We start from the raw sequence: 22,658 nt of genomic DNA on the forward strand, positions 1-22,658 counted from the left end.
CGCGCAAAAAAGGCCGCGCGCTTGCCGCTCTAAGCGATGAATGGACGATTGTCCGGCGACGACGCTCGCCTGGCCGGCGGGCTGCGCACGCGAGCGATTCACTCTCCGCGAGGGAGATCGCGATCGGCAGACGCGACGCGACGCTGCTCCTCGTCGTCGTCGCTAAGCTCGCGCTTTCGGCGACCCCCCAGCGGGGCTGAGACAAGAGAGCGGCTTTCTCCCTCCGAGTCGCTCCGAGCTCGACCAGCGGCTTTTGTCCGCCCGCGACAGTCCTCGCGGGCAGTCCCCCCCCGCCTTTCCAAGGCCACCACCATCCCGGGAAAAATTGCCGAGATTTACGCGACACGACACATACGTGCGGCGTTTTATAGGAGCGTGTAAAATAGTTACGGCGGCTTAACAGATCGCGCCGCGAGTACATTTGCATATCTCCCGCGGGCGCACGCGCTCGGTCTCATCGCGAGCTCGTGATGCACGAAAGCGCCATCGACGCTTTTCGTACTCAGCACACTGACCGATATGCCGCGCGGATTTCGCGCTGGCGATGATGCACCAACAATCATCTCCCTATCTCTCTCTCTCTCTCTCTCTCTCCTTCTCTGTCGGTTAAGCCGAGTCTACGATAAACGCGACTCGCGGTAAGGCCTGGAAATAGCAGCGGAAACGGGCTTCTCGCAGTTTATGCCAGATTTTAACGCCTCGACAGCGTCGACACATCTTACATCCATAAATAGATGCCGTATTTTCCAAGCGCGATTCATTCGCGCGAATTGCGCGCTTACGCGAGGCGAGGCGGCGGTTCTCGCGCAAACAGCAGCGAAGTGCCAGCTCTCGACGTGTGTGGGCTTTTTCACGGGAATTCAGAGCGGATGATCTCGGTGATTTTCGTTTTCTCGCTAATCACCCCTTCGTCCTGCTTTACGACGGTAAGATCCAACGAGCGCGTTTCGCTGAGACAAAGACGGCGAGCGACGTTCCCTTTACGATTGCCAGTCGAGGCTTGCCAGCACGCGCGCTGTACAAAGTAGCGCGTGGCGTGACACGCCGTTCGCCGCGCCGTTGGCGCGGTTGGCAGGTTATGAAAGATGACGAGAAAAAGGATGAAAAGTGAAGGAGAAAAGTAAAAAGCTTTTTCGGAGCTTTCGCGATCGCGACAGAAAGAGGCTCATCGCGAAGACGGACAGCCCGCCCGCCCGCCCGCGCACGATACTTCAACGTGTCCACCTTTCACCGGCGCCTTTGTGTTTCAGTGGTTTACTGCGACTACACCGCCTCGGGAAGGTCACTGCAGTTCCTTGAGGATTACATCGCGAAGGAGGTGCTGCCATGTTTGGGCGACACTTGGGCCTCCACGTCCATCTGCAGTCTGCAGTCCTCTCTCTTTAGGTAAGCGACGATTCGGCCTAACGGCCCGCGGCGTCCTTCGGGCGGATCGGCAAATCTGCTTCTCGCACATTTCGCAACTCGGTCGCGGGCCCCGCGGGTTGTAGCGGGGTTGTTGTGTCCCGCTGCAACGAGTATATCGGTGATTGCCTGCGCAAAACGCAATTAGATCCCGTGATTGGCAAATTTCCGACGAGCGAAGGAGGAATTGTGTATTTCGCTTAATTTTGTTATTCATTACAACGGAGTTCTGCCTCGGACGTGCACGTCGAGCCGTGAGGATCGAATCCTGTTTCATTTCAACGCCGGGTCACCGCGGTTGGTGTCCGGGACACCACTAGGAAGAAAGATTTAGTATCTCTAACAAAACTGTTTAGTCGAGGCATTTTTTAATAGCAACCAAATATCTCGTTTTATATAACGGGTAATGTTTAGTTGTTTCAACTAAATGTATTTTTCTGCTTTGTCCTCTGGACAAAGCCAAATGATCTTATTCTTGGACTTCGTGTATAAAAATTGAGCATTTCAGTGATTTTATTCACAAAAATTACGCAATAACGAAATATTATTTTACACGCAACAAACCAAAATAATGCCCCATGGATACTATTTTGTCTTTCTGCGCACTGAAATTTAGATTTTATGTATTAAGAAAAAATTATAGTATTTTTAACAAAATTCATATAGTTAAAGCTTTTTAGTTGCTATAACAACAAAAGTATTACGTTATGCGTAAACAAACCGTAACCAAACGAGACATTTGTCTACAGGAACTAAACAGTTTTGTCGGGCATATTTTAACCAGATTATTTTGTTGTTTGTAGGGGGGTTACCGAATCCAAAAGTTAAAATTCTTCCGGACATTTCTTCTTTGGTAACAAACCCAAACCGTACTAAACCGGACGGAAATAATAATCATAACGTTACATTAAACACAAAATATGACAAGAAGTTATTTACAATATCAATTTCCAAACAATTTTATAAACAAGATTTGATCGAATAAAATGATAAACTATTACTTTTTCAATATATATGGAATGATGGATCGGCAGATCATCTACTAGATGGCTCCTCGCGGCGCTCGATCGTTTGTAGACGCTTGAAACGGAGAAACGTTGCTAAAATCTGACCTCTCGTTCCATTGATTGGATATAACTTAAAAACCGGACATATGACGGTATCCGGTATTTGACTCACGTAACCGGACAAGACTTCTGAAAACCTGACAGTCCGGGTCAAAACCGGGCAGTTGACAACCCTAGGCACCGAGCCGAAATTATCGTTCTAGGCTGATCCTGCTGCAGAAAAATCCTGCCGAGGCTGAAAACATCAACGGAGAATCTCGAGTGTGCGACATTATATTACACGACCTATTCTTCATGCCGATCCTTTCTTCCGTGTTGAAGTTGTTTCATCATCTCAATATTTAATGTTTTTCCTCTTAATTCCCTCTTAATGTATCAGCAACTAATTATACAACTTACTCAACGCCGTTCCTTCCGTTTCGAGGCTCGATTCGGCCGAGAGTGACGAGTCGTTTCGCGATATCGAGCGTCCGGGGAAGATTACATCGCGCCTGGAAACTTTCTCGAACGCGACATAAACTCAATCGGTCTCGTCGCGGGCGTGTTTGCTCGGTGGAAAAAGAGGCGGCGGAAAAAAAAACGCGGCCATCGTCGCAGTGCCCACCGTTTATTCGTTATCGTCGTCGTTATCGCCGCCGCCGCCGACGACAACAACTTTCAATTCGCTGCGCCCTCTCCGAGGAAATGTAGATCAGTCGCCTCTGAATCTCGCTCGGGCCGCCCGCGCCGCGCCGCGCCCGGGCGCGAAACGGTCTCGTCTCGACTCTCCCGTTTACTGGCGCTGATGTCCCAGATCAATATCCACCCCCGCCCGGTGGGAGGGAGCGAGAGAGGAAGAGGGAGGGAAAAAGGAGACCGCGGTGCTCGCTCCGCGGTCGACCGGGGGAGACCGATAATGATGATACGCGACACCCGGCTTGGGATCCATCACGCGACGAGCGACACATTCGGAGACATGTTTGCACAATGTACTGTAATAAATTGCCACGACCCATAATTGCCTCCCCCTTCCGCGCTATCGCGTTATCCGTCTCAAATGACACGCGACGACGTCAGCTTTCAAAGCGAACGCGCGCGAATCCGCGACGCCGTCTTCGCGATTCACATTACGTGGATGTAGCACACACGCGTACAACGTGCGGCGCTGATAAAATCCACCGCCGCGCGTCCCGCCGACGACGAGCGTCTCCGTAATGAGAAAGTATCGATTCCCGGCGAGCCCAGCGAGCCCTCCGCTGCAACGAGCGCGATCGCGCGGCAGAGTCGGCGATGGAATGTTCGGAATCGGAGCTGCGAGTCGGCAGAATTTTGCACTCAGAGCGGGCATCGATCGAGGAGCGCGAAGAAGTGTGCGCGCTCCTTCCTCAAGGTGTTCCTTGTTTCTCACGCGCCTAGTCCACGTTGACTCCGCGCGTGAATGGGCGCGCGAGCGCGCGATGTTCACCCTCGCCGCGCTGGACACACACGCATTTCGCGTTTGCCCGTTCGTGTTGCAGGCACGAAGCCAGAGACATCGTCAGACACGCGGTCGGAGCCGGCGAGCAGGATGCGGTGTTGTTCGCAGGTCAAGGCACCGCCGCTGCCCTTCGCACACTTTTACGACATCTCGATCTCGCGAAATCCACCGTGGTCTTCGTGGGCCCGTTCGAGCATCACGCCAACCTGAGGCCTTGGCGCGAGCTCGATGTCAAGGTAAGAGACAGCCGGTAGATAAATTCACGTGGAAAAGCCCGAGAGAGAGAGAGAGAGAGAGAGAGAGAGAGAGCCGGTCGCCGCGAGCGTCGAGAGCGGTCAGATAAGAGCCGCGCCATGCCAAGTGCATCGTTAAAACCGCGGCCGCCGGCGATGCCTCCGCCCGCGACGGTGTCGCGGGAGGAGGCGCGAGGATCAAATGGCGCGCAATAAACGCAATGTAGCGCTAGGCACGGAGCTTTTGGCAGCGCGCCATCGACAGCGGCCGCGCTTCTTCTGTTATCTAACGCTCGCCCGCGCGAAACGCGGTGACTTCTCATCAAACCGCCGGTCATCCCCGTGAGTAATCGCGCGCCACGGCCGGTGACTCGGCGCGGCGGTGGCGACTCCTGATGAAAGCCGTCGCGCGATGAAGATTGAACAATTGAATGGAATCGCGCGAGACACGTTGCGCGGAACGTGTTGCGCGCGACGAGAAACGGTGAAACACGACGAATATATTTGGAGTTTCAATTCCGACGCGAGGCAGCTCTCTTCCAGACCTTCGGCCTTCGCTTAAATCTGAAATCGCAAATGCGCCGCACACTGATATTGGCCGCTCAATGATATCAATGTGCAAATATATGCACGCTCGTGCTAACACGAGCTCGTGATTGCCGCGCGATGATCGCCGCGCGATGAGCGGCCGCGTGTCGTTGATTTACGACGACAACGTAAAACGCAAGGCAAGCGTTTAACGCGGATTAGCGCGGATGCGTGCACGCTCTTTCAAACGAACGAGTCCGTTCGTTCGCGGATTGCGCTCTCATCGTCATGCGTGCATTTTTGGCGCTTCGCTCGAGAGCGTTATAGAGATAACCGATGGAAATGAGCGCGCGTCAACTTATTTGCATAACATTCAGGCGCAAACCTGATTTTCATTTCGAACAAGTTGTCCCCGATATATACCAGGGCGACAGCCCTGAGACGGACATTCCGCATAAATATTTCCAAGGCGCGCACGGGTGAGCTCTCTCTCTCTCTCTCTCTCTCGATTCGGGCCGCTTAGCGCTTCGACTCGGCCGGGGAAGCGCGCTGCTTATCAGCGTCGCGCTGTTGCAGTCATTGACGGAGCAACGGAACCTGCTTTACAGATCGTGAGGATCTCCGAGACGCGCGAGGGCTTCTTAGATCTGAACGATCTCGAACGGGGACTCGCCAGAATGCGGAGCGAGGGCGTTGCGCAAATGATCGGATGCTTCAGCGCTGCCAGTTGCATAACGGGGGTTTTGGCAGATGACGTCGCTACGACCCTCCTGTTGCACCAATACGGCGCGCTCAGCGTGTGGGATTACACCACCGCAGGTAATGATCGGGAACGGACGCGGACGGGATCGCGAGCGATGAAGGAGGACCGAGCCGAGCCGAGCCGAGCCGAGCCGAGCCGCCGAATGCGAAGCGGGCTCTCGCGTCTTAGCCGCGCCCTGCGCGGCGGCTATCTTTCAGCTCAGCGAGAACGCAGGCCGCAGCATCGCCGCGCTAATTAATATATCCCGGCGGAAGAAGCGAGTAACGAAGCGCGCGCGCGCGCGCTAATCACACCGACGCTCGTAAGTCACGCGCGAGCGTCCTTAACTAGGATACGTCTGTCTCGTAACGAGGGCAAATTAAATATCATTACCGTCGACACACAATGTCCTTTATATAAGCCCGCTCCCGCGTTGTGTAACCAACTCGCCGCGATGCTTTCGTCCTCCTTGGTCGTTTTCGAAACGGGGACTCCGACGCGGCGCGGTACACGTCACGTTGCGGTCGCTTGGCTTTTGCAGCCCCTTACGTCCAGATCGACATGAACCCTCACCTGCCCGGGGTCGGCGAGACCGCCGTGCACAAGGACGCGATCATCTTCGCGGGCCACAAATTTATCGGCGGCGTGCAGTCGCCCGGTGTACTCGTGACCAAGCGCTGGCTCCTGCGGGAGGACGTCGAGGCCGAGGACATGCGGGATTCCCACCGCTACCATCGGGATCCCGAGCTGCGGGAGGAGAGCGGCACCGGCGGCGTCGTGGAGAGCATCCGATGCGGACTGGCGGTGCAGCTGAAGGAGAACGTCACGCCGAGAGCGATCGTCGCGCGGCAGGATAAGATTTCCAGGTGAACGATCCGCCTCTGTTCCCTCGCAGCCGGCCGGCCGCTCGTGCTCGCGGCTTACATAAGACGTCGCCCATTTTTTTCCCCTCCACCAGCGGCCACCACAGGAAACAAATGCGATCGTTTGGAATAATTTCTCGCCGCGAATGTCTGCCTGCGAACGCAAATTCCTGCGCGTGTACGGCCGGGCCGCTCATAAAAAGCGCCTCTCGCTCTTCTCTTTCCCTCCAACGCGGCCTGTAATTTCTCCCAGAGAGAGAGAGAGAGAGAGAGAGAGAGAGAGAGAGAGAGAGAGAACTCTTTCGTTTGTAGCGTCTAGTGGTGTCAAACACGGCTGAAAACCGCGTTCTTTCTCGCAGGCAAGTTTTGGCCCATGTGCGGACAATCCCGGAGCTGATCCTGCTCGGCAGTTCGTCGCAGAACGTCAAGCGCCTGCCGATCTTCTCGTTCATGGTGCGCCATCCCCGCGGCACGTTCCTCCACCACAACTTTGTCTGCGCCGTCTTGAACGACGTGTTCGGCATTCAGGCGCGAGGAGGATGCGCTTGTACCGGTCGTTACGCCCATGACCTCATGGGAATCGACCGGGAACTCGCCAAGGAGTACGAGGATATCCTCTTGGAAGGGTAGGTAGTCGCAGCTCTCGTGCTAGTCTTCCCCCTCTTTCCTCTTCCTCATGCTCCGCGAAGAGAAATCTCGGTTGGTGTGACCGCGAACGAAGAACAGCGAGCGAAACTCGGCGGTTTCGGTGGCGGAAACCGAGTTCTGGCGAAGCTGGGCATTCAGAAAAATCAGCTGCTGGAAAAATTCTCGTTTGAGGTCATACGAGATGTTAATCGACTACTTAAGAAGCTTCAACAAGCATTCCCGCGCATCTGCGACCTCTCCGAGCTTGCCGGACAAACGGAAACCTCGGTCGCACCAAACTTCGGAACTTGTTTCTGCCGCAATTTTCTTCCCTGGCAATTTCCTCCCACCAGAGTCGGCTCTCATTCCGCGCATTCGCGGCGCGGAACGTGTATCTCGCATCAGCGCATTCCCAAGTCTCGAGGTTGTGACTTCGCGAATCGCGAGAGACCCGAGCGAATCGGAGTGAGACACCGCGACTCGCGCGCGCGTCTCCGTCGTACGCGCCCTACGACACACGTGCGCAGGCAGGCAGCACGTGCGGATCGCCGCCGCGGCAGGAAGTACCCTCTCCATTAAGCTCGCGCGCAGCGTAATTTCGCGTAATGGACACGCGCGTCGAAATAGACGTTACGTCAATAGCCGCGCGGCGAGGCGCGCGCGCGCGCGAGAGAGCAAGGCACTTGGCGCGCGCTCGTCGGGGCTGCTCTCTTCTCGGCAAAGTGAGTCGTCGCGCCTGTCACTCATCGCTCGCGCTCTCATGCTCGTGCTTTTATTTTAGGCAACGCACGAGCGCAGACGAGACCACCGCGGAGGGCCTCAGGCCGGGCTTCGCCCGGCTGTCCTTCCCGTACTTCATGAGCGAGGCCGAGGTCGCCTTCGTCCTGGAGGCGCTCAAAATGGTGGCCACCGAGGGTTGGAAGCTGCTGCCGCAGTACGTGCTGAACCCGGACACCGGCGAATGGCGGCACCACACCAACAGCGTCTTCAAGGAACGCAAGTGGCTCGGCTCGATCAGGTACACGGACGGCAGGATGAACGCCTCGGAGAGGCGCGCCTCCGGCTCCGGGGTCTTCCCGCAGAACTACGGCGACTGCCTGCAAACCGCGCGCAACATCTTCAACCGCGCCCGGAAAATGGCGCAGCGTTACCCCCTGCAGATCGACAAGAGCTTCAACTTCGTGTGCGAGCGTATGGAGGCGCTGCGCTGGTTCATGCTGCCGAGCGAAGCGCAGGATCTCTTGCTGGGCAACTCGCAGAACGTCAAGCAGGACGTGCCGTTCAACCCGCTGCTGGCTTGGAACAGGTACAGCTACCCGCCGGCCGGCACCTGCCACGACAGCCTGGTGAACTGCTTGGCCAACGGCATCCGGCGACTGAACAGCGACATCCCGCGAACCGGTAACCTGCCGGTCTCGTCGGCCTCGCCCAGGCATCGGAGTCTACCGGCGTTGAGTACCGCCAGACGCACCGCTCTGATCTCGCGATCCGCGGCGAAACCGAGTCAGCCGACGTCGTCGTCGAGCAACAGCGAGGAGGAGAGCTCGAGTCAGAACGACCGTGGTAACCTGTCCGGCGGGCATCGATCGCCCGCCACGTGTCCGAACTCGCCGATGCCGGTGAGGTTTGCGGTGGGCGAGGCCGTGACCACCTCGATGCTGGGTTCGATATCCCGCGCGACCGTCCGACCGACGAAGGAGCAGAGGGAACTGATGGACGCGACGAACGCGGCGGGTCGCGCGAGGTGCAATTCTCTCGGAAGCACCACCGACGGCTGCAACGTGCCGGGAAATCGAGCCGGTACCGCGTCCGCCTCTTCGCCGATCCCGCCGTTACCTCTGAGCCCGCAGACCTTGACCAGCCTGGGCCTGAGCACGACCAGCGGCTCGTCGTCGAAGCACAAGCGTCTGCACTGTAGCTGCAGCAGCCAGACGGAGCTGAATTCGTTGGAACTAGACTCCGCCGCTAGCCCGAGTCACTCGATCTCTTCCTTGAACTGTCACAATCCGGCGTCACCGCCGTCCTCCTACTCGTCGGCCAGCGATTACACCGAGCGACTGGTGGGCGGTGGCAGATCGTCGCCCATCTCGACGTGCGCCGGCCAAAGATCCGAGGACGATCTCAGCGCGTACGTGAAGGAGGTGACGAAGGAATTGGCCACGGAGATCAAGTCGGAGATACGCGAGGTCATCTCCAAGGTGGACGACGCTCTGTCGGAGACGAACACGTCCGAGAGCACGCCGCAGCATCATTCGCGAGCGCACAGCATGATCAATCAGACATACGTGGAAGACAAGCAGACGAGGCACGATTCCTTCACAGCCAGCGACATCGCCGAGTACCTGATGGAATTCTCCAAGGAGATGGCCAGCGAAGTGAAATCCGAAATAAGGTATGCGTCGCGTATCGTCGCGACGAGAGAGAGAGAGAGAGAAAGAGAGAGAGAAAGAATTGCGAATGTAGAAATATAAAAACCGATTATCCGCGAATTAATGCAAAATAAATATTACGAAATTAATGCGAGAGAGAGAGAGAGAGAGAGAGAGAGAGAGAGAGAGAGAGAGAGAGAGAGAAAAAATATCTAAGAGAGCAAGCGGTGTTTATCCTCGAGTGATGAATATATGTAATTTTTCTCGAGTGGAAAAATTCAGATTTAAGTAGATATGTTTGTTATTAGCGCCTACTGAATACATTTTTTTTTTATTATTAAATACCTTTTTTGTACGGAATACATTGAATCGACACAGAATAGTGAATTCGCACACGAAACTGAATCGAATTTTGCGAACATTTGCCCACAGGTGCATGGTGAACGCGGTTGACGGGCTTCACAGGTACTCACCGGACGCCTCCACGTCGGATGTCTCGTCGAACGGATGCGGCTCACCAGATCGGGGGAGAATCGTGCTTCCCTCGTCGGCGTCGCCGCGTTTCTCGAGCGCGAGGAAGAGCGGCCCGATCGAGATCACCAGCAAGGTCGGCGAGCTGTCACAGCAGGAGAGCAAGATGTCGAGCGAGTGCTCGTCGGACGAGACGGTGATCTACGTGATGAAACCGTCCGAAAGCGAGCAAGTGGTTCGCGGACGCTCCAAAGCCGAGGACGAGGAGGTGGAGAATGACGTGGACGATTACGTGGACGACGACTCGCAGGAGGGACGCGGTGGTTTGGATATCGGCGATGCTCGCAAGGTCCTACCGAAGATCTACTCGGCCGTAAACTCGGTCAGCTCTCAAGACAGCGGCATCAACCTGTCATTCCACGAGAGCGACAAGTCGATCGACTCGTTGGATCTGAAACGAAGCAGCAGCGCCGAGTCCAACTCCACCAACAGCTACGGACGGAAACCACGGCCGACGACGATGACGAGCCTGTCGAGCAAGAACAGCGGCGGCAAACAGCAGCACGCGCGTCAGAACGAAAACCTGTCGGAGGACGAGGAGTGCACGGGTGATGATTTGAGGGAAGAAGAGGGCGACGGCCAAGAGAACAAGTCCGAAGACGGCGATTCTAGGCTCGAGTTCCCGCGGACGCAGTGGCACTGCCCGCCGAAGAATATCTGGAAGCCGTCGGTGGAGGCTATGCAGGAATTCGACATGATCCGCGACAACGACAGGGTGCTGGTCTGCCTGTCGGCGAACGGCAAGGACTCGCTCTCCCTGCTGCACACTCTGCACCAATACCGATTCTACGCCAGGTCCAAGGGAATCGACTTCGAGATCAGCGCGGCGACAGTCGACGCGGGCGGTGCCGATCCGTTGGAGCTGATGAGCTACCTGAAGACCTTGGAAGTGCCGTACTTCTACGAGGAGCAAGTGACGGACTCGAGCGGTGCCAACGTCGACGATAATCTGTTGGACGCCAGCATCGCCAGCGGAGCATGCAGCTTCTGCGACCGGTCGGTCAGGACGCAACTGTACTCCTTGGCGAAGCGGAACGGCTACAACGTGCTGGCTCTAGGCCAGCACTTGGACGACCTCGCGGAGAGTTTCCTCATCTCCGTGTTCCACGGTGGCATGCTAAAGACCATGAAGGCGCACTACTACATACGTCGCGAGGATCTCAGAGTTATCAGACCCTTCATCTACGTGCGGGAGAAGGCATTGAAGCAATTCACCGAGAGCAAGAAACTCAGGATCTCGCAGGGCTCGCAGTCGCCGCGTCCATCCGAGGTAAAGTATACGCGGGAAGACGCGCGTCCCGCTTTGATTTGAAACCGAAGTACTCATAACGATTTTTCCCCAACTCGCGCGTTGCAGAAGCAGAATCGACGGAAGGAGCTGATGCTGCAACAGGAACGCGCCTATCCTCGGCTGCACTGGTCCGTACGTACTGCTCTGCGTCCTCTGATCACCGCGCACGGCCAGATCACCGCCTTCGACTTCGGCAACGGCAACAACATCGTCAATAGTCCGAGCAGCACCAGCAGCAGCATCAGCAGCATCTGCAGCAGCACCAGCAGCGGCGGCGGCGGCGGCGGCGGCGGCGGCGGCGGCGGTAATGGCAACGCTGGTAACACCGTCAGCGGCAATCAGCAGAAGCGACATCGGAGGACCAAGGCGAACTCGCTCGCGACCACCTCGTCGTCGTCGCAACAAACCGACGAGAACAACGAGACGGACGAGGAGCCCGTGCTCTGAGGAGGGCCCACCGCGAGATGGGGCCCCGATCGTCCCGCGGTCCCATCCTCGCGTCTCCGTCGCAGATGCCCGACGTCGACGTTCGCCCTCGTGAGGAGGAGACGGCTGCGCTTCGCGGCCGCCGTCACCGCCGCTAAAACCAACGATCAGCAACGATCGCGCGCCGAGCACGGCAATTGAACGGCGAATCGCCCGAGGCGCGACTTCGCCGAGGGACTTGTCTCTCTCGTGTCTCTTTCTCTTTTCTTCACACACACACACACACACCTCGCTGAGACTCGGACTCGGACGATTTCAGGACACTCGTCACACTGAGCACCCGCATGCCGAGCGCACAGTACTCACGTGGAATCGCTTGCGTTTCTGAAAGTTACTCGTGTGTGCACCTCTTTGTAACTTGTCGCGCGACACCCTCTCGCGCTGTTCTCGCGAGTCTGCGGGAAGACTGGAGGCTGGATTTCCCGGAAATCCCAGTGCACGGAAGCGCACCGAAGCGACGTGCGGAACGGACGCCGCCGCGACTCTCCGAAGGATTGAACGCGGTCGGTGGCGACTCCGTGTTCGTCGCGGCTGGCCGAGAAGAGACGGGAAAAGACTATCGACGCGAGTTAACGATGATCTCGAATGGAAGAAAAGTCGCTTTCTCTCTCTTTCTCTCCTTCTGTGTGTAATTTTACCGACGTTGCTATGCAAAAGACAATAGACGTGGTGCTGCTCGCTTCTCGAGTGATGATAATTTCAGGACAATGTAAGCATAAGGTTTTTGTGTTTACGGCACGAAGTATCGGTTTACGGCCGAGCGTATCGGCAGCTGCGAACAGCTCGCGATTGCGACTGCTGCTGCACGCCGGAAGGACACAATGCACCGTATCGATCGACGAGCCGAACAAGACGGCGCGTCCTGCCTCGCATTGTCACGTCGATCACGCGCTGCGACACGTGCCGCGATTGAGACGCGACAACGCGTATGCGATTAAAGGTCGCGATAACGCTTCACAGACGCGATAAGCGATAGCTGCTTAATACCGAAAACATACACAGATTATGTGTTACGTATACTCTATGAGAGAGAGAACAAACACACACACACACACACACACACACACCCGCAGTCCGGAGAGCGCGAGCGGAGCGAAGGATGTCGACCAAGTCAAAACCTCGACCGCTCGGCCGACGAGAGGTCGAGCCGCGGCGACACGTCGTCGAGTATACCTTTTTTACGCATATACATATTTTTTATTTGATAATAATAACTTTAATGATTAAGGCCGTTGAATCGCGTCGAATCGCCGGGCAGACGCGAGTTTTCTAAAGCGATCAACCGCAGCTCGACGCCGATCCTTTTTCAACCGACGGTGTTACCGACGTCGTTCCAGGTCGCCTCTTCGGCGACGGCCCGACTCGACGACGGGCGTGTTTTCTCGCGGTCAGGAAAACGCGTCCTTCGGACGGTCCGTCACGACGAGGCGAGCTGGAGACTCGAGAATTCGCCGGCTTCGGTGGCTCGGGAGGCACGCTAATGTCTGGCGTCGAGTGCATCCAAGTGCAACGGCGCGACGTCGTCCGTCGATGAGCCCGGTCGTGGGCGCTTCGTCCCGACGACGCGAGAGGACCATCATAGAGGGGTGACGAAGGTTTTGACGAGCGTCGCATCCGCGCTGCGTGAACTCCGCGCTGCGTGAACCCTCGAGACGAGGGTACACGACGCGTCAAAGGAGTCGAGGCATACACCGGACACACACGCTTCTCGCGCGAATAAAGCGCGCCGTCGGAGACCGTCTGTTCTCTTCCCTGTTCTGAGTCTCCTCCCAGGCGAGAGAATCGCGAAAGAGGAATAAAGAAGCGGAAAGGAGGAGGAAATTCGTGACTCCGTGAAATTAGACGATGTTCGAGGAATTGCCGGTTTATCGGTGTGATAAACACGAGAGGAGCTTGCGTCACACTGAGAAGAAAGCTCAGTGCATATTTTATTGGGAAAAGCGAGCCCAGCGTCGCGTGTCGAGTCGGGCGAATATTCGAGCGGTGGTCTCCGATGTGGCAAGTTTCAGAACGCGCTGAAACGAAGGCTGCTTCCTCTCGACTGGCGTCGTCGCCAGACAACAATGCGATGACGAGTGCGAAACTGCGTGTTGTTCCCTCCGTGTTCACTCCGTGACGTCGCTCGCGATGCGGTTTGATTCGCGCGACGATGCTAGGAACTAACGATGAGGACGAGGACGAGGACGAGTCGCATTGCAGACGAGACGGAGACTGGGTCGCATTGGCGGTCTAAACTAAAGCGCATAATAGCGCGATAGCTCGTCGCTTGACGCATAACTGGGTCGATCGGGCGCGCGCAGATCGACTCGGCTGACACATGGAATTCTCGCTTGGGAAGGAAGGAAGATTGAACTAAATTTTGCATCCACTTGGAGATCGTACCGAGAGTTTACCCTGTGACGTATCGACGACGTCTCCGAGCCGAGCCCGATTGCGTCGGTTGCGACTCCGACGGTTGAAACTGCTCTCGAGTGAGGAATCCGCGATCCTCTTCTAAATCGTAGCTCCGCCTCCGGCGTCCAACGACAGCGGAAACAAATTAGATCGATACGGATCATCATTAGTCGGTATCGATGCAACGCGTAATGCTATAACAGAGAGACCGAGAGAGAGAGAGAGAGAGAGAGAGACCGAGAGAGAGGGAGGGAAGGGGAGGATTTTATGAGGATTATATCGTAAGAACCTACTTAACAAAACGTCGACAGATAACGTACAACGGTGGACGGGGAGGGAACGCGGAACAATTGGACTATGTAAACGTCAGTCGAGAGAACGAGTCGGATGACGTAAGGAGACTTGCGAGAGGACGAGGCGTTCCAAACGAGGCAAGAGAGGAAACCAATAGCCGAGAATTCGCAAAGGAAGGGAATGATAGAGAAGAAAAAAGAAAAAAAAGAAAAAGAGAAAAGAAAATTAATCCGTGAGCCGCGACAGGCACGGATCGTTATGTCGATTACGATGATACTTAATAGCAGTGGTCTTATGTTGTTCACCTCTTCTCTCATGTTCGGCTGTTGTACGCTCGCTAATCGTTAGGATTTAAGTAACGTTAAGACTTGTACGTAGATCGCATGTGGGAAAGAAGAAGAAAAACAATACGTACGCAACGTAGACGATGATCTTACTGATAAGGAGATACGCGCGTATACCGTTCGTATCGTACTGAGTTTTTTAACAAGTGTTCGTTCGTTCGTTCATTCGTTCGTTCGTTCGCTCGTCCGTTCGTTCGTTCGTTCGTTCGTTCGTTCGTTCATCGTTAACCGAGCGCGCAAGGAAGCTGGAATTAACAACCAAATGATAAGCGAGGAGTAAGTCTTGATCTATACGAATCTTTGCGAATAGATATTATCATATTTTCCGAGAGTTGCGAAAGGGACATTGTTACTGTAAAGATATGTAAGTTTATTTATCGCTAATAAAAATGAACGTTTAAGAAAAAAAGGTAAAAAGTACACGAAGAGCGTGCCTTTATACCCGTGCGTGCAACACATTTCAGTCCACGCGTTCAACGTCGAGTATCAAGAGCTGGAGCGAAAACTCCATCAGTTCGCTCCCTGCTGGAACAGGAATTATCGCGCAAATGCCGACGGATGGCCTCCTTGATGAAGTGGGTATTATTTCAGGAAGGCGGACTGTCGCGCGAGCGAGGCAAAAAGGGAATTGAGCACGTAGCGGGGTATTTTTTAGCGATTTATTAAATCCTTTAAAATATTTGAAACAGCGTGCGGCTTTTGTTATTGGCGTAACAGTGATATAGTCATTTAAGGTACGTAATACGAGGCCCGAGGAGGGCAAAGCGAGCCAAGATCGACGTAGGATTTCGCACTCGCTCGCCTCGGCTGTACTTCGGGCGAGACCGTGCCGAGAGGGGTCCGTCGATTCGATAAGTACGTCTAATAAAAGCGCGGTTCGTCCAAGTCGAAGTGAGAGCGACGAACGATCGTTCCGGTAATCTTCCTTTTTATTATTATTTTCCTCTTCTCCCCGCGTCCCGTGTCGTCGATATCGCCGTGCCGTCGTGACGTACGCATCGGCACGATCCGTTCGTCAAGTGTGTGTGTGTGTGTGTTGCGGTGCGTTTTTTCTCGTCCCTTGAAGATTGCTCTTTCTTCCTCTTCTTTTTCTTCTTCTTGCTTCTCTTCCTTTCGGATAGAGCATAACGTTCTAGGGTGTATGTGTGTATGTTTGTTGTGCGTATACTGTGTGTGTGTGTGTGTGTGTGTGCGCATTGAGTTGTGCGTGTTGGCGCGCGCGTGCGTGTGTGTTAGACGAGAGTAAAATCGAGAAAAAGTCCACATACTTACGAGACGGAATTCATTACGATCTAGCCGATCTTACATCTTAAAGTCGCCCATGCGGCGTCGAGAGAGAGAGAGAGAGAGAGAGAGAGAGAGAGAGAGAGAGAGAGAGAGAGAGAGAGAGAGAGAGAGAGAGAGAGAGAGAGAGAGAGAGACTCGGGAATAGATAGCCAGCCGGGCGAGATAACGCGCGCTTCTCTGATATCACGTGTTAAGCGATAGGATCGAAAATACATGCGAAATGAACAATTTATCTCAACTAGATTAACATCTCGCGCGCTCGCGCCTTAACTCGCTCGCTTCCCGTGGAGTTCGCGCGATGAGATAACGCGTCGCTTTGCGCGTCGCGTTGCGCGTCGCTCGCGCGAAAGAGCTTCCTCCGCCCGGGAGAGTAAAACTGTGACAGAGAGAGAGAGAGAGAGAGAGAGAGAGAGAGAGAGAGAGAGAGAGAGAGAGAGAGAGAGAGAGAGAGAGAGAGAGAGAGAGAGAGAGTCACCGTGGCCGACCGCTGATGATTTATCCGCTCCGTTTTAATAGCGAACTCGTTGGCGCAGCGCGCTGCCAGGAACGCGCTTATCGCCGCCGTTGTCCAGCGCGGCGAAATTTCACGGAGTCTGGTCTTACCGACCGACCGCCCCCGCGTAATTATCCGCGGCGCTTATCAGCGACTCGTTAAAATCGTGCCAGCGGGAACGCTTCTGGTCTTTTACATTCTGCATATATGTGGCGATATATAGCGCTCATTCGCGCGCCGCGTGGCAATCCGAATATTCTCGCGCCCGACGACGCGCCCGCCCCTCCCTTTTCGATATCCTTGCCATTTTGATTTTCGCGGGCTTCTTTTTCTTCTGTTTTTCTTCCGGTGTTACATCGTGCGTTCTTCTCTCAGCGGCGAGCCCCGATGACGGTCAATCACGACGACGAGTCTCCACATGCTATCGATGCGCAGGAGCAATTTGTCGAGAATCCTCGATAAATCGAGACGATTCATTTAGCATACATCAAGAATGCGAAATTCGTGCTGCACTCGCAACCATTCGCGAGCGAGTAAACGTGTAGCTCGGTGCAGATTTTTTTTTTCTTATTATTTCTATTCACGATACGCTTAGCGGGACGCTCGCGTCCCAGCACTGAAACCAACTCGAAGAGTTTGAGAAGAGCGAGAGCTAATGAAACGCAGACGAGTTGTCGAAGTTTAAAGGGACGAGCCTCGTCTCGTTCGCCAGGCGTGATCGCGCGATTCGAATTGCAAACGCGAGAGGAAGAATATTTTCGTGAAAATGCGATCGCGCATCTTCCTGTTGCCCGTATCGAGTCGGGTTTATCTAACAAAGAGATGAGATAGATTAGACGCGATCTTAGAACAGCGGAGATTGCAGATCCTCTTCGTCGTCCTCTTCGTCCTCGTCGATTCCCGGCTCGCCGAGGGCATGAACGAATTCTGAAACACAGAGAAGTCAAATCGGCGGAATTCTCGAGATTGGCCCTCTTGGCGATCTTCACTCTTTCAACTTTCTCGCGAGAGTTACGTGTCCCCTCGCTCGTCCAGATGCGGCTGCTCCACCGCCTGCTACGACTCCTCGCAAGGGTCGTGCAGATCAAGCTCCGTTTTACCGCTGCTTGTACTTCGCGCCTGTCCGATTTTTACGAGACCGCGAGTCTCGCGGTCGCAAGAAGAAACTGACGCAAGCTTACCGTAGAAATCAATCCGGCCGTCCCCGTCCACGTCCACTTCCTTGATCATATCCTCGACTGAAAGCAGAAGGAGAACGCCTTGTATCGACGAGCATCCCTTCGTCGCGCAGTTCGCTCGCTAAACGACACGTTGCCGTAGTCGCGCGATAGGCAATCGAGCGTCAAAGGTAATCCAATCCGAAGGCACTCGCGATAATACGTTTAATTGCAACTGAATCCTCCGCGGATTCAGAGTGTCATCGGAGACCGTTACACATTACGCTACGGTAAAGAACGGAAGGAAGAGACCCAGCCTCGGGCACGATTAAAAAGCGCACGAAAGCGAATCGAGTCCGATGCGAATTTACAAAAGAGAAATTATTTTTACCACGATAAACGCACTCATATACTCCGTGCCGGCGCGGTAATCCAGTAAATATCTATCTTTGCCGGGCGCGTTCCGCGGCGAGATTAATTCGCATCACGCGTCCCGCCTGGCCGGGGAACGATGCGGCCGACTCTACAACAAATTGCACGATCGCATCATGCATCTCGAAGAATATCGCCGATATAGCCGCGTTATTTCCACTCAGAATTTATCGCCGCCGAAAGGAATGAAGACGGCGCGTACCGGCGTCGCGGCAGCCGGTATTAACGGCCCGTCGCGGCACAACCGAGGCATCCGAGGACTTTCCACGGGATGCCTCCTCGAAATCTCCAAAATTGATCTTTCTCCCTAATACGGAAATTTCATTCTCTCGCCCATTAGCAGCCGGCCCCTCTTGTCGCGTTCTCTCTCTCTCTCTCTCTCTCTCTCTCTCTCTCCCTCTCTCTACCCTTTCCCTTCTCGCAATCGCGATCTATCGTTTACTACGCGAGAGCCACGCGAGGTGTAATTACTCAACGTGAGCCAATGTGAACGTGAACGGTGTAATTACTCAAGCCAAATGTGAAACGTGACGCAACGCGACGTAAGGCAACTCGCTCGCGCGGTGCGCAGCAATCGTGTAACACACTTTGTAAACTGCAATCCCGCCAATTCTACCGATTGTTCCGTGGATTTCCGCGCGATTTAGCTGAAATTGATCGCGGCCAATGAAGGAACTCGCGCCGATCGTCCGGCCGTGCGAGATTATCAAATCCAACAATCGAGCGATATAAACAGAACTCGCCAGGGAGTGCTGAACGCGACCCATGCTCTCTCACCCTTTCTCTGCCAGCCTCTCCCTGTCCTTGTTTCTCCCATTTGCAACTTTGTCGTTAAAGTCTGAAGCGCGGCAAATTGTTAAACGCGTCATAACTCGCGCCGGCACTTTGCAACAATAACGTGCCTCGTGCAACGTCGTCGTTTTAAATTATTCGTTACGTGTGGATCGCCTCTCCTCTCGTCTCCTCGTCTTCTCTCCTCGCCCGTCGCCCTTCGCTTCGTTTTTACGGAGGCGCAATTAACTGAACGTAATTACCGTGGTGCGAGGGCAAATTGCGTTTCTCTATAAAGAGTCAATTGTTTTTGTAACTTTCTTACGTTTGTTTCTTCAGCGGCGTTCTATCGCGTCAAACGGACTGCGCGACGGCGGAGTAATTAAGCAATCTCCGGGAAGCTTCTCGCGCGCATTCCTGACGCGATTTCTCGCGGTGTTTCTTCGCACGGAAGTACGAAGGGTCGCTTTTTTCCCGAGGAAAGGCACAATAGACGCCAGGCAGGTCGCGCGAATTCGCGAAGCGAAACGCAAAATCAGCATCGACCGTCGCGATTGATACAACCGATGTCTCTGCGAGCGTCACGGCGCGCAGCTGGCCGTGTACTTGTGTTAATGGCTACATATCGACGGGCAGCTCCGCCCGGAATTATACGCGGTGTTAATATGCGACAATAATCACGCGGTAGCGATATGCGCGACGCGGACGGTGCGAAAGAGCGGAAACATTTCCATGTTATGTTCGCGCCCGACAGCCCGACGTAAATATCGTGTTGATATTCTTCAATAGTCTGCCACTCGCTATTTAGCGCAGAGTTCGGTACATAATATTTTATTTCATCACGGATACTCCTTTACACACACACACACACAAGTGACGTCGCGAAAAGCTGTCTTTCAATCGCGCTGTACTCGTGCGCCGTCTATCGAAATCGTCAATTTAGCGAAATCGTCAATTTGCCGAGGAGTTAATTGGAAACATGTCTTCGAGATGGTCTCCGCACGTAATCCTGCGGCCACGGCCGCAGAACAATCGATATTCCGGCGGGTTTGCCGTCTCGCACGGCGAAACGCTTATGATTACGCTCGAACAACCCGAGACCGAGAACGATTCGCCCGTCTCGCTTCGTTCGCGCAAACACACGATTGTCGTCATGAATGCGGGCGGAAAGCCGCTGCCTCCTCTGCGCGAGGGACGAGACTCTTCGGCGAAGTAACCGGGAGGGCCGCGAGCGGTTGGGGGGATGCGGCAGTCTAGATTTTCGACGGTGCGTGTCAACAATTGCCGAATTGGGGAATCCGGATTTCGCCGGCTCGTGAAAAATAACAAGGGCCGAGTGTACAAATAATTCCCCGATGGAAAATAACGATAATTCGGGCGCAAATGGATGAGAGAGAGAGAGAGAGAGAAAGGGGCAGAAAAGTGAAAATTAAAATATTCCCCGCACGCGGTCAACGTGTCGCGACGTTTATAACGCGAATAACGATCGACTGGCGCGGTGGAAGCGAATCGAGATGGGAAAACGAGCGCGTCGATCTCGATCTGTCGCTTCTTCTCTCACCGGCGAATATCATCGGCACGAGACGGGTATTACCTGCAGATTTATGCCGCGTGAATCGCACGTGGATGCAATCGCGATTGTTTCCGCTAGCAGCAGTTTCGCTGGCAGCCGTTAAAGCCGGGACGCCGCGCGCTCGCCGAAAATCAATCGTCCTCAGGTGTGTCGATTTACACGGAAACGGCTTACTTCAGCTTTTATTGCCAAAGTTTCCCCTTATCGGAAGTATCTCCGGGGCAAGATTGGGGAGACCAGCGCGCGCGCGCGCGCTAGTTATACTCCGAAGTAGTGATGGGCAAATATCGAGCGATGAAACAAGCAATTGTTTTCTTGAAAAATAAAGATTATCAGACCGATATTTTTCGGGGCCGATTATTCCCTAGATCGATTATTCCTTTCGTCGATTATAGTACTAGATCTGTTACTAAATTTTCATCACTAGGGAATTCGTTTACTACTATTGAGGCCCGTCTACAGCTATAGCTGCAAAAATAAAGCTGTAAACAGTAAACGGTAAAAAATAAACCAACAACAACAACAACAGTCGACTATTGTAAGAACAACCGACTTTAATTGGTTTATTTCTTGTAGCTTACGCTTATAACCTTTATAGTCTTATATATAAGCTTATGCTTGCAGCCATTGCAAAAAGGTCTTTAAGGTTTTAATAATATATTAACTTATTGTTGCGACATATAACTCTTCACATTAATTCAAAATAAACTAGGAAAACATCGATTGTGCGAAAACGATTCTTTTCATAATCGATTCGAAATCGAAGACGACGCTTTTCTTTGACGAAGCGCCCATCCCTCCTCCGAAGCGTTTCGCGGCGGGGCGCTATCGGCGAGTGCGTTTGCCGAGCTCCGAAGCGCTGCAGCTTCGCGGGTGAAAGGGCGATTATTTCGCTTTCGCCGGTTACGTCATACTTACTCTCCTCCTCGGACAGATCCTCGCCCAGGCATTGCAGCACCGCCCTGAGGTCCGACGCGGTGATGTAGCCACGATTATGTTTGTCGAATACCTGTTGTGCAACAAGTAAACAGAGAGAGCAATTAAATCCACAGCTCGGCTCCGCGAGTTGCGTTCCGCGTTCGGCCGCGCAAAGCCACCACGTGTCGGTCGCACTTTCGCTTTGTTTGTATGTAACATTACATTTCCAAGACAACGGTCGCGCAAGCTCTCTCGGCCTCTCGAGAGTCGTCGTCGAACTTTGCCTCGCGAATTGCCAGTCTCGATCGCGCGCGCGCGCGGCAGCGCTCCCGAAGCGCTCGGGGGAAGCGCGCGAGGCAAATATTATTTCTCCGCGCGAAACACAAAAGTATCAGGATGCTTGGAGGCGTCTCCCTCGCGCTCGGCCGCTTTTATTTCCGCTCATTAACGAGCGCGAGCGCTTCCGACAGGCGACGTCGGACGTTTTCCGCGATTAAGCAAGGAAATCGAGAACGAGAGACAGAGAATGAGAGGAGCAGGGGAGGAGAGAGGGGAAGAAGGAGCCGGCGAAGACGGAAAGGCCGCTCGGGCGAGGTAACAATCGTGCCACCCCTATTATTTATCGCGCACACGTTTCGTCTATTCCGGCGCGGCGCGCGATTTGCACGAAATCGTGGCGAGCGAGCGAGCGAGCGAGCGAGCGAGCGAGCGAGCTGGCGGGCGCAATTCGAATCGCCCGGATTCGCCTCGAAATGGAATCGGGATTGATGCTCCTCCGAGCAACACTCCGCTCCACGAGACGATTGCTACGGCGTGCCGGTGCTAGTTTCTTGTTTGTTAACCGACGTCCCGTTTCGGACATCCGTTTCGACAGACACGCCGGAGGAAAACACCGTCGCGGAGGCGCGTCGAGCACGTCGAGGAGGAGGTTTCGCGCGCACGCGAAATTCTTCGCTCTCTTTCCGCTTCGCACCGCGGCGCGGACGCGCGGGGGCGCTCGAGACAACGCTTTGATGTCTCTCATGTGGAAGACAATGCGACGCCAGCGCGTGCCATCCGGCTCGTTGTAGTCGTATTAACGACAACTTATTACGCAAATATGCTCGGAACGCACCCGGGCCTGGGTATACAACGGCTTCCCCTTGTTAAGCCTTGTACCTGCGCGTCTCTTTGTTCCTTTGTGGAGGACCCAAGAGGCTTACGCCGAATACCGAAACACTGCCGATCTCTTCACAATATGCGCCTCTCGAGCGCAATCACTCGGGAGGAGATCGATCTCGCAGCGAGCTGCAATTTTATCTCGCACAGCTCGATAAACTCCGACGTCTCTACGTATAATTGAGAAGCAAAGAAACCAAAGTACTTTCCTCTTTGGCAAGGCGCAAATACGAGCAAGCG

General features: G+C 54.4%; 2 protein-coding genes across 4 annotated transcripts in view; one reads left to right on the plus strand and one right to left on the minus strand.

The window, feature by feature from the left end:
* The window catches only part of LOC105183505 (uncharacterized), a 52,318-nt gene extending 37,269 nt beyond the window's left edge, over positions 1–15,049 (plus strand). The window contains exons 2-9 of the mRNA XM_011141706.3: positions 1,251–1,386; positions 3,968–4,163; positions 5,297–5,507; positions 5,972–6,296; positions 6,653–6,919; positions 7,702–9,312; positions 9,722–11,090; positions 11,178–15,049. Coding sequence (XP_011140008.2) covers positions 1,251–1,386; positions 3,968–4,163; positions 5,297–5,507; positions 5,972–6,296; positions 6,653–6,919; positions 7,702–9,312; positions 9,722–11,090; positions 11,178–11,558 — 4,496 coding nt within the window. The 3' untranslated portion in view covers positions 11,559–15,049. The remainder of the gene's footprint in view (positions 1–1,250; positions 1,387–3,967; positions 4,164–5,296; positions 5,508–5,971; positions 6,297–6,652; positions 6,920–7,701; positions 9,313–9,721; positions 11,091–11,177) is intronic.
* A 1,292-nt stretch (positions 15,050–16,341) lies between these two features.
* LOC105183502 (calmodulin) overlaps positions 16,342–22,658 on the minus strand; it is a 58,436-nt gene continuing 52,119 nt past the window's right edge. For 2 of the 3 annotated variants that reach the window (XM_011141702.2, XM_025303283.1), the window contains exons 5-7: positions 21,261–21,351; positions 17,591–17,647; positions 16,342–17,336 (exon numbers count right to left, since the gene is read on the minus strand). In XM_011141702.2, the coding sequence (XP_011140004.2) occupies positions 17,254–17,336; positions 17,591–17,647; positions 21,261–21,351 (231 nt within the window). In that variant the 3' untranslated portion in view covers positions 16,342–17,253. The remainder of the gene's footprint in view (positions 17,337–17,590; positions 17,648–21,260; positions 21,352–22,658) is intronic. The other variant, XM_025303284.1, reaches the window with a different exon arrangement.

This window comes from Harpegnathos saltator, unplaced genomic scaffold (genome assembly GCF_003227715.2).
Source record: "Harpegnathos saltator strain DR-91 unplaced genomic scaffold, Hsal_v8.6 scaffold539, whole genome shotgun sequence".
NCBI lineage: Eukaryota > Metazoa > Arthropoda > Insecta > Hymenoptera > Formicidae > Harpegnathos > Harpegnathos saltator.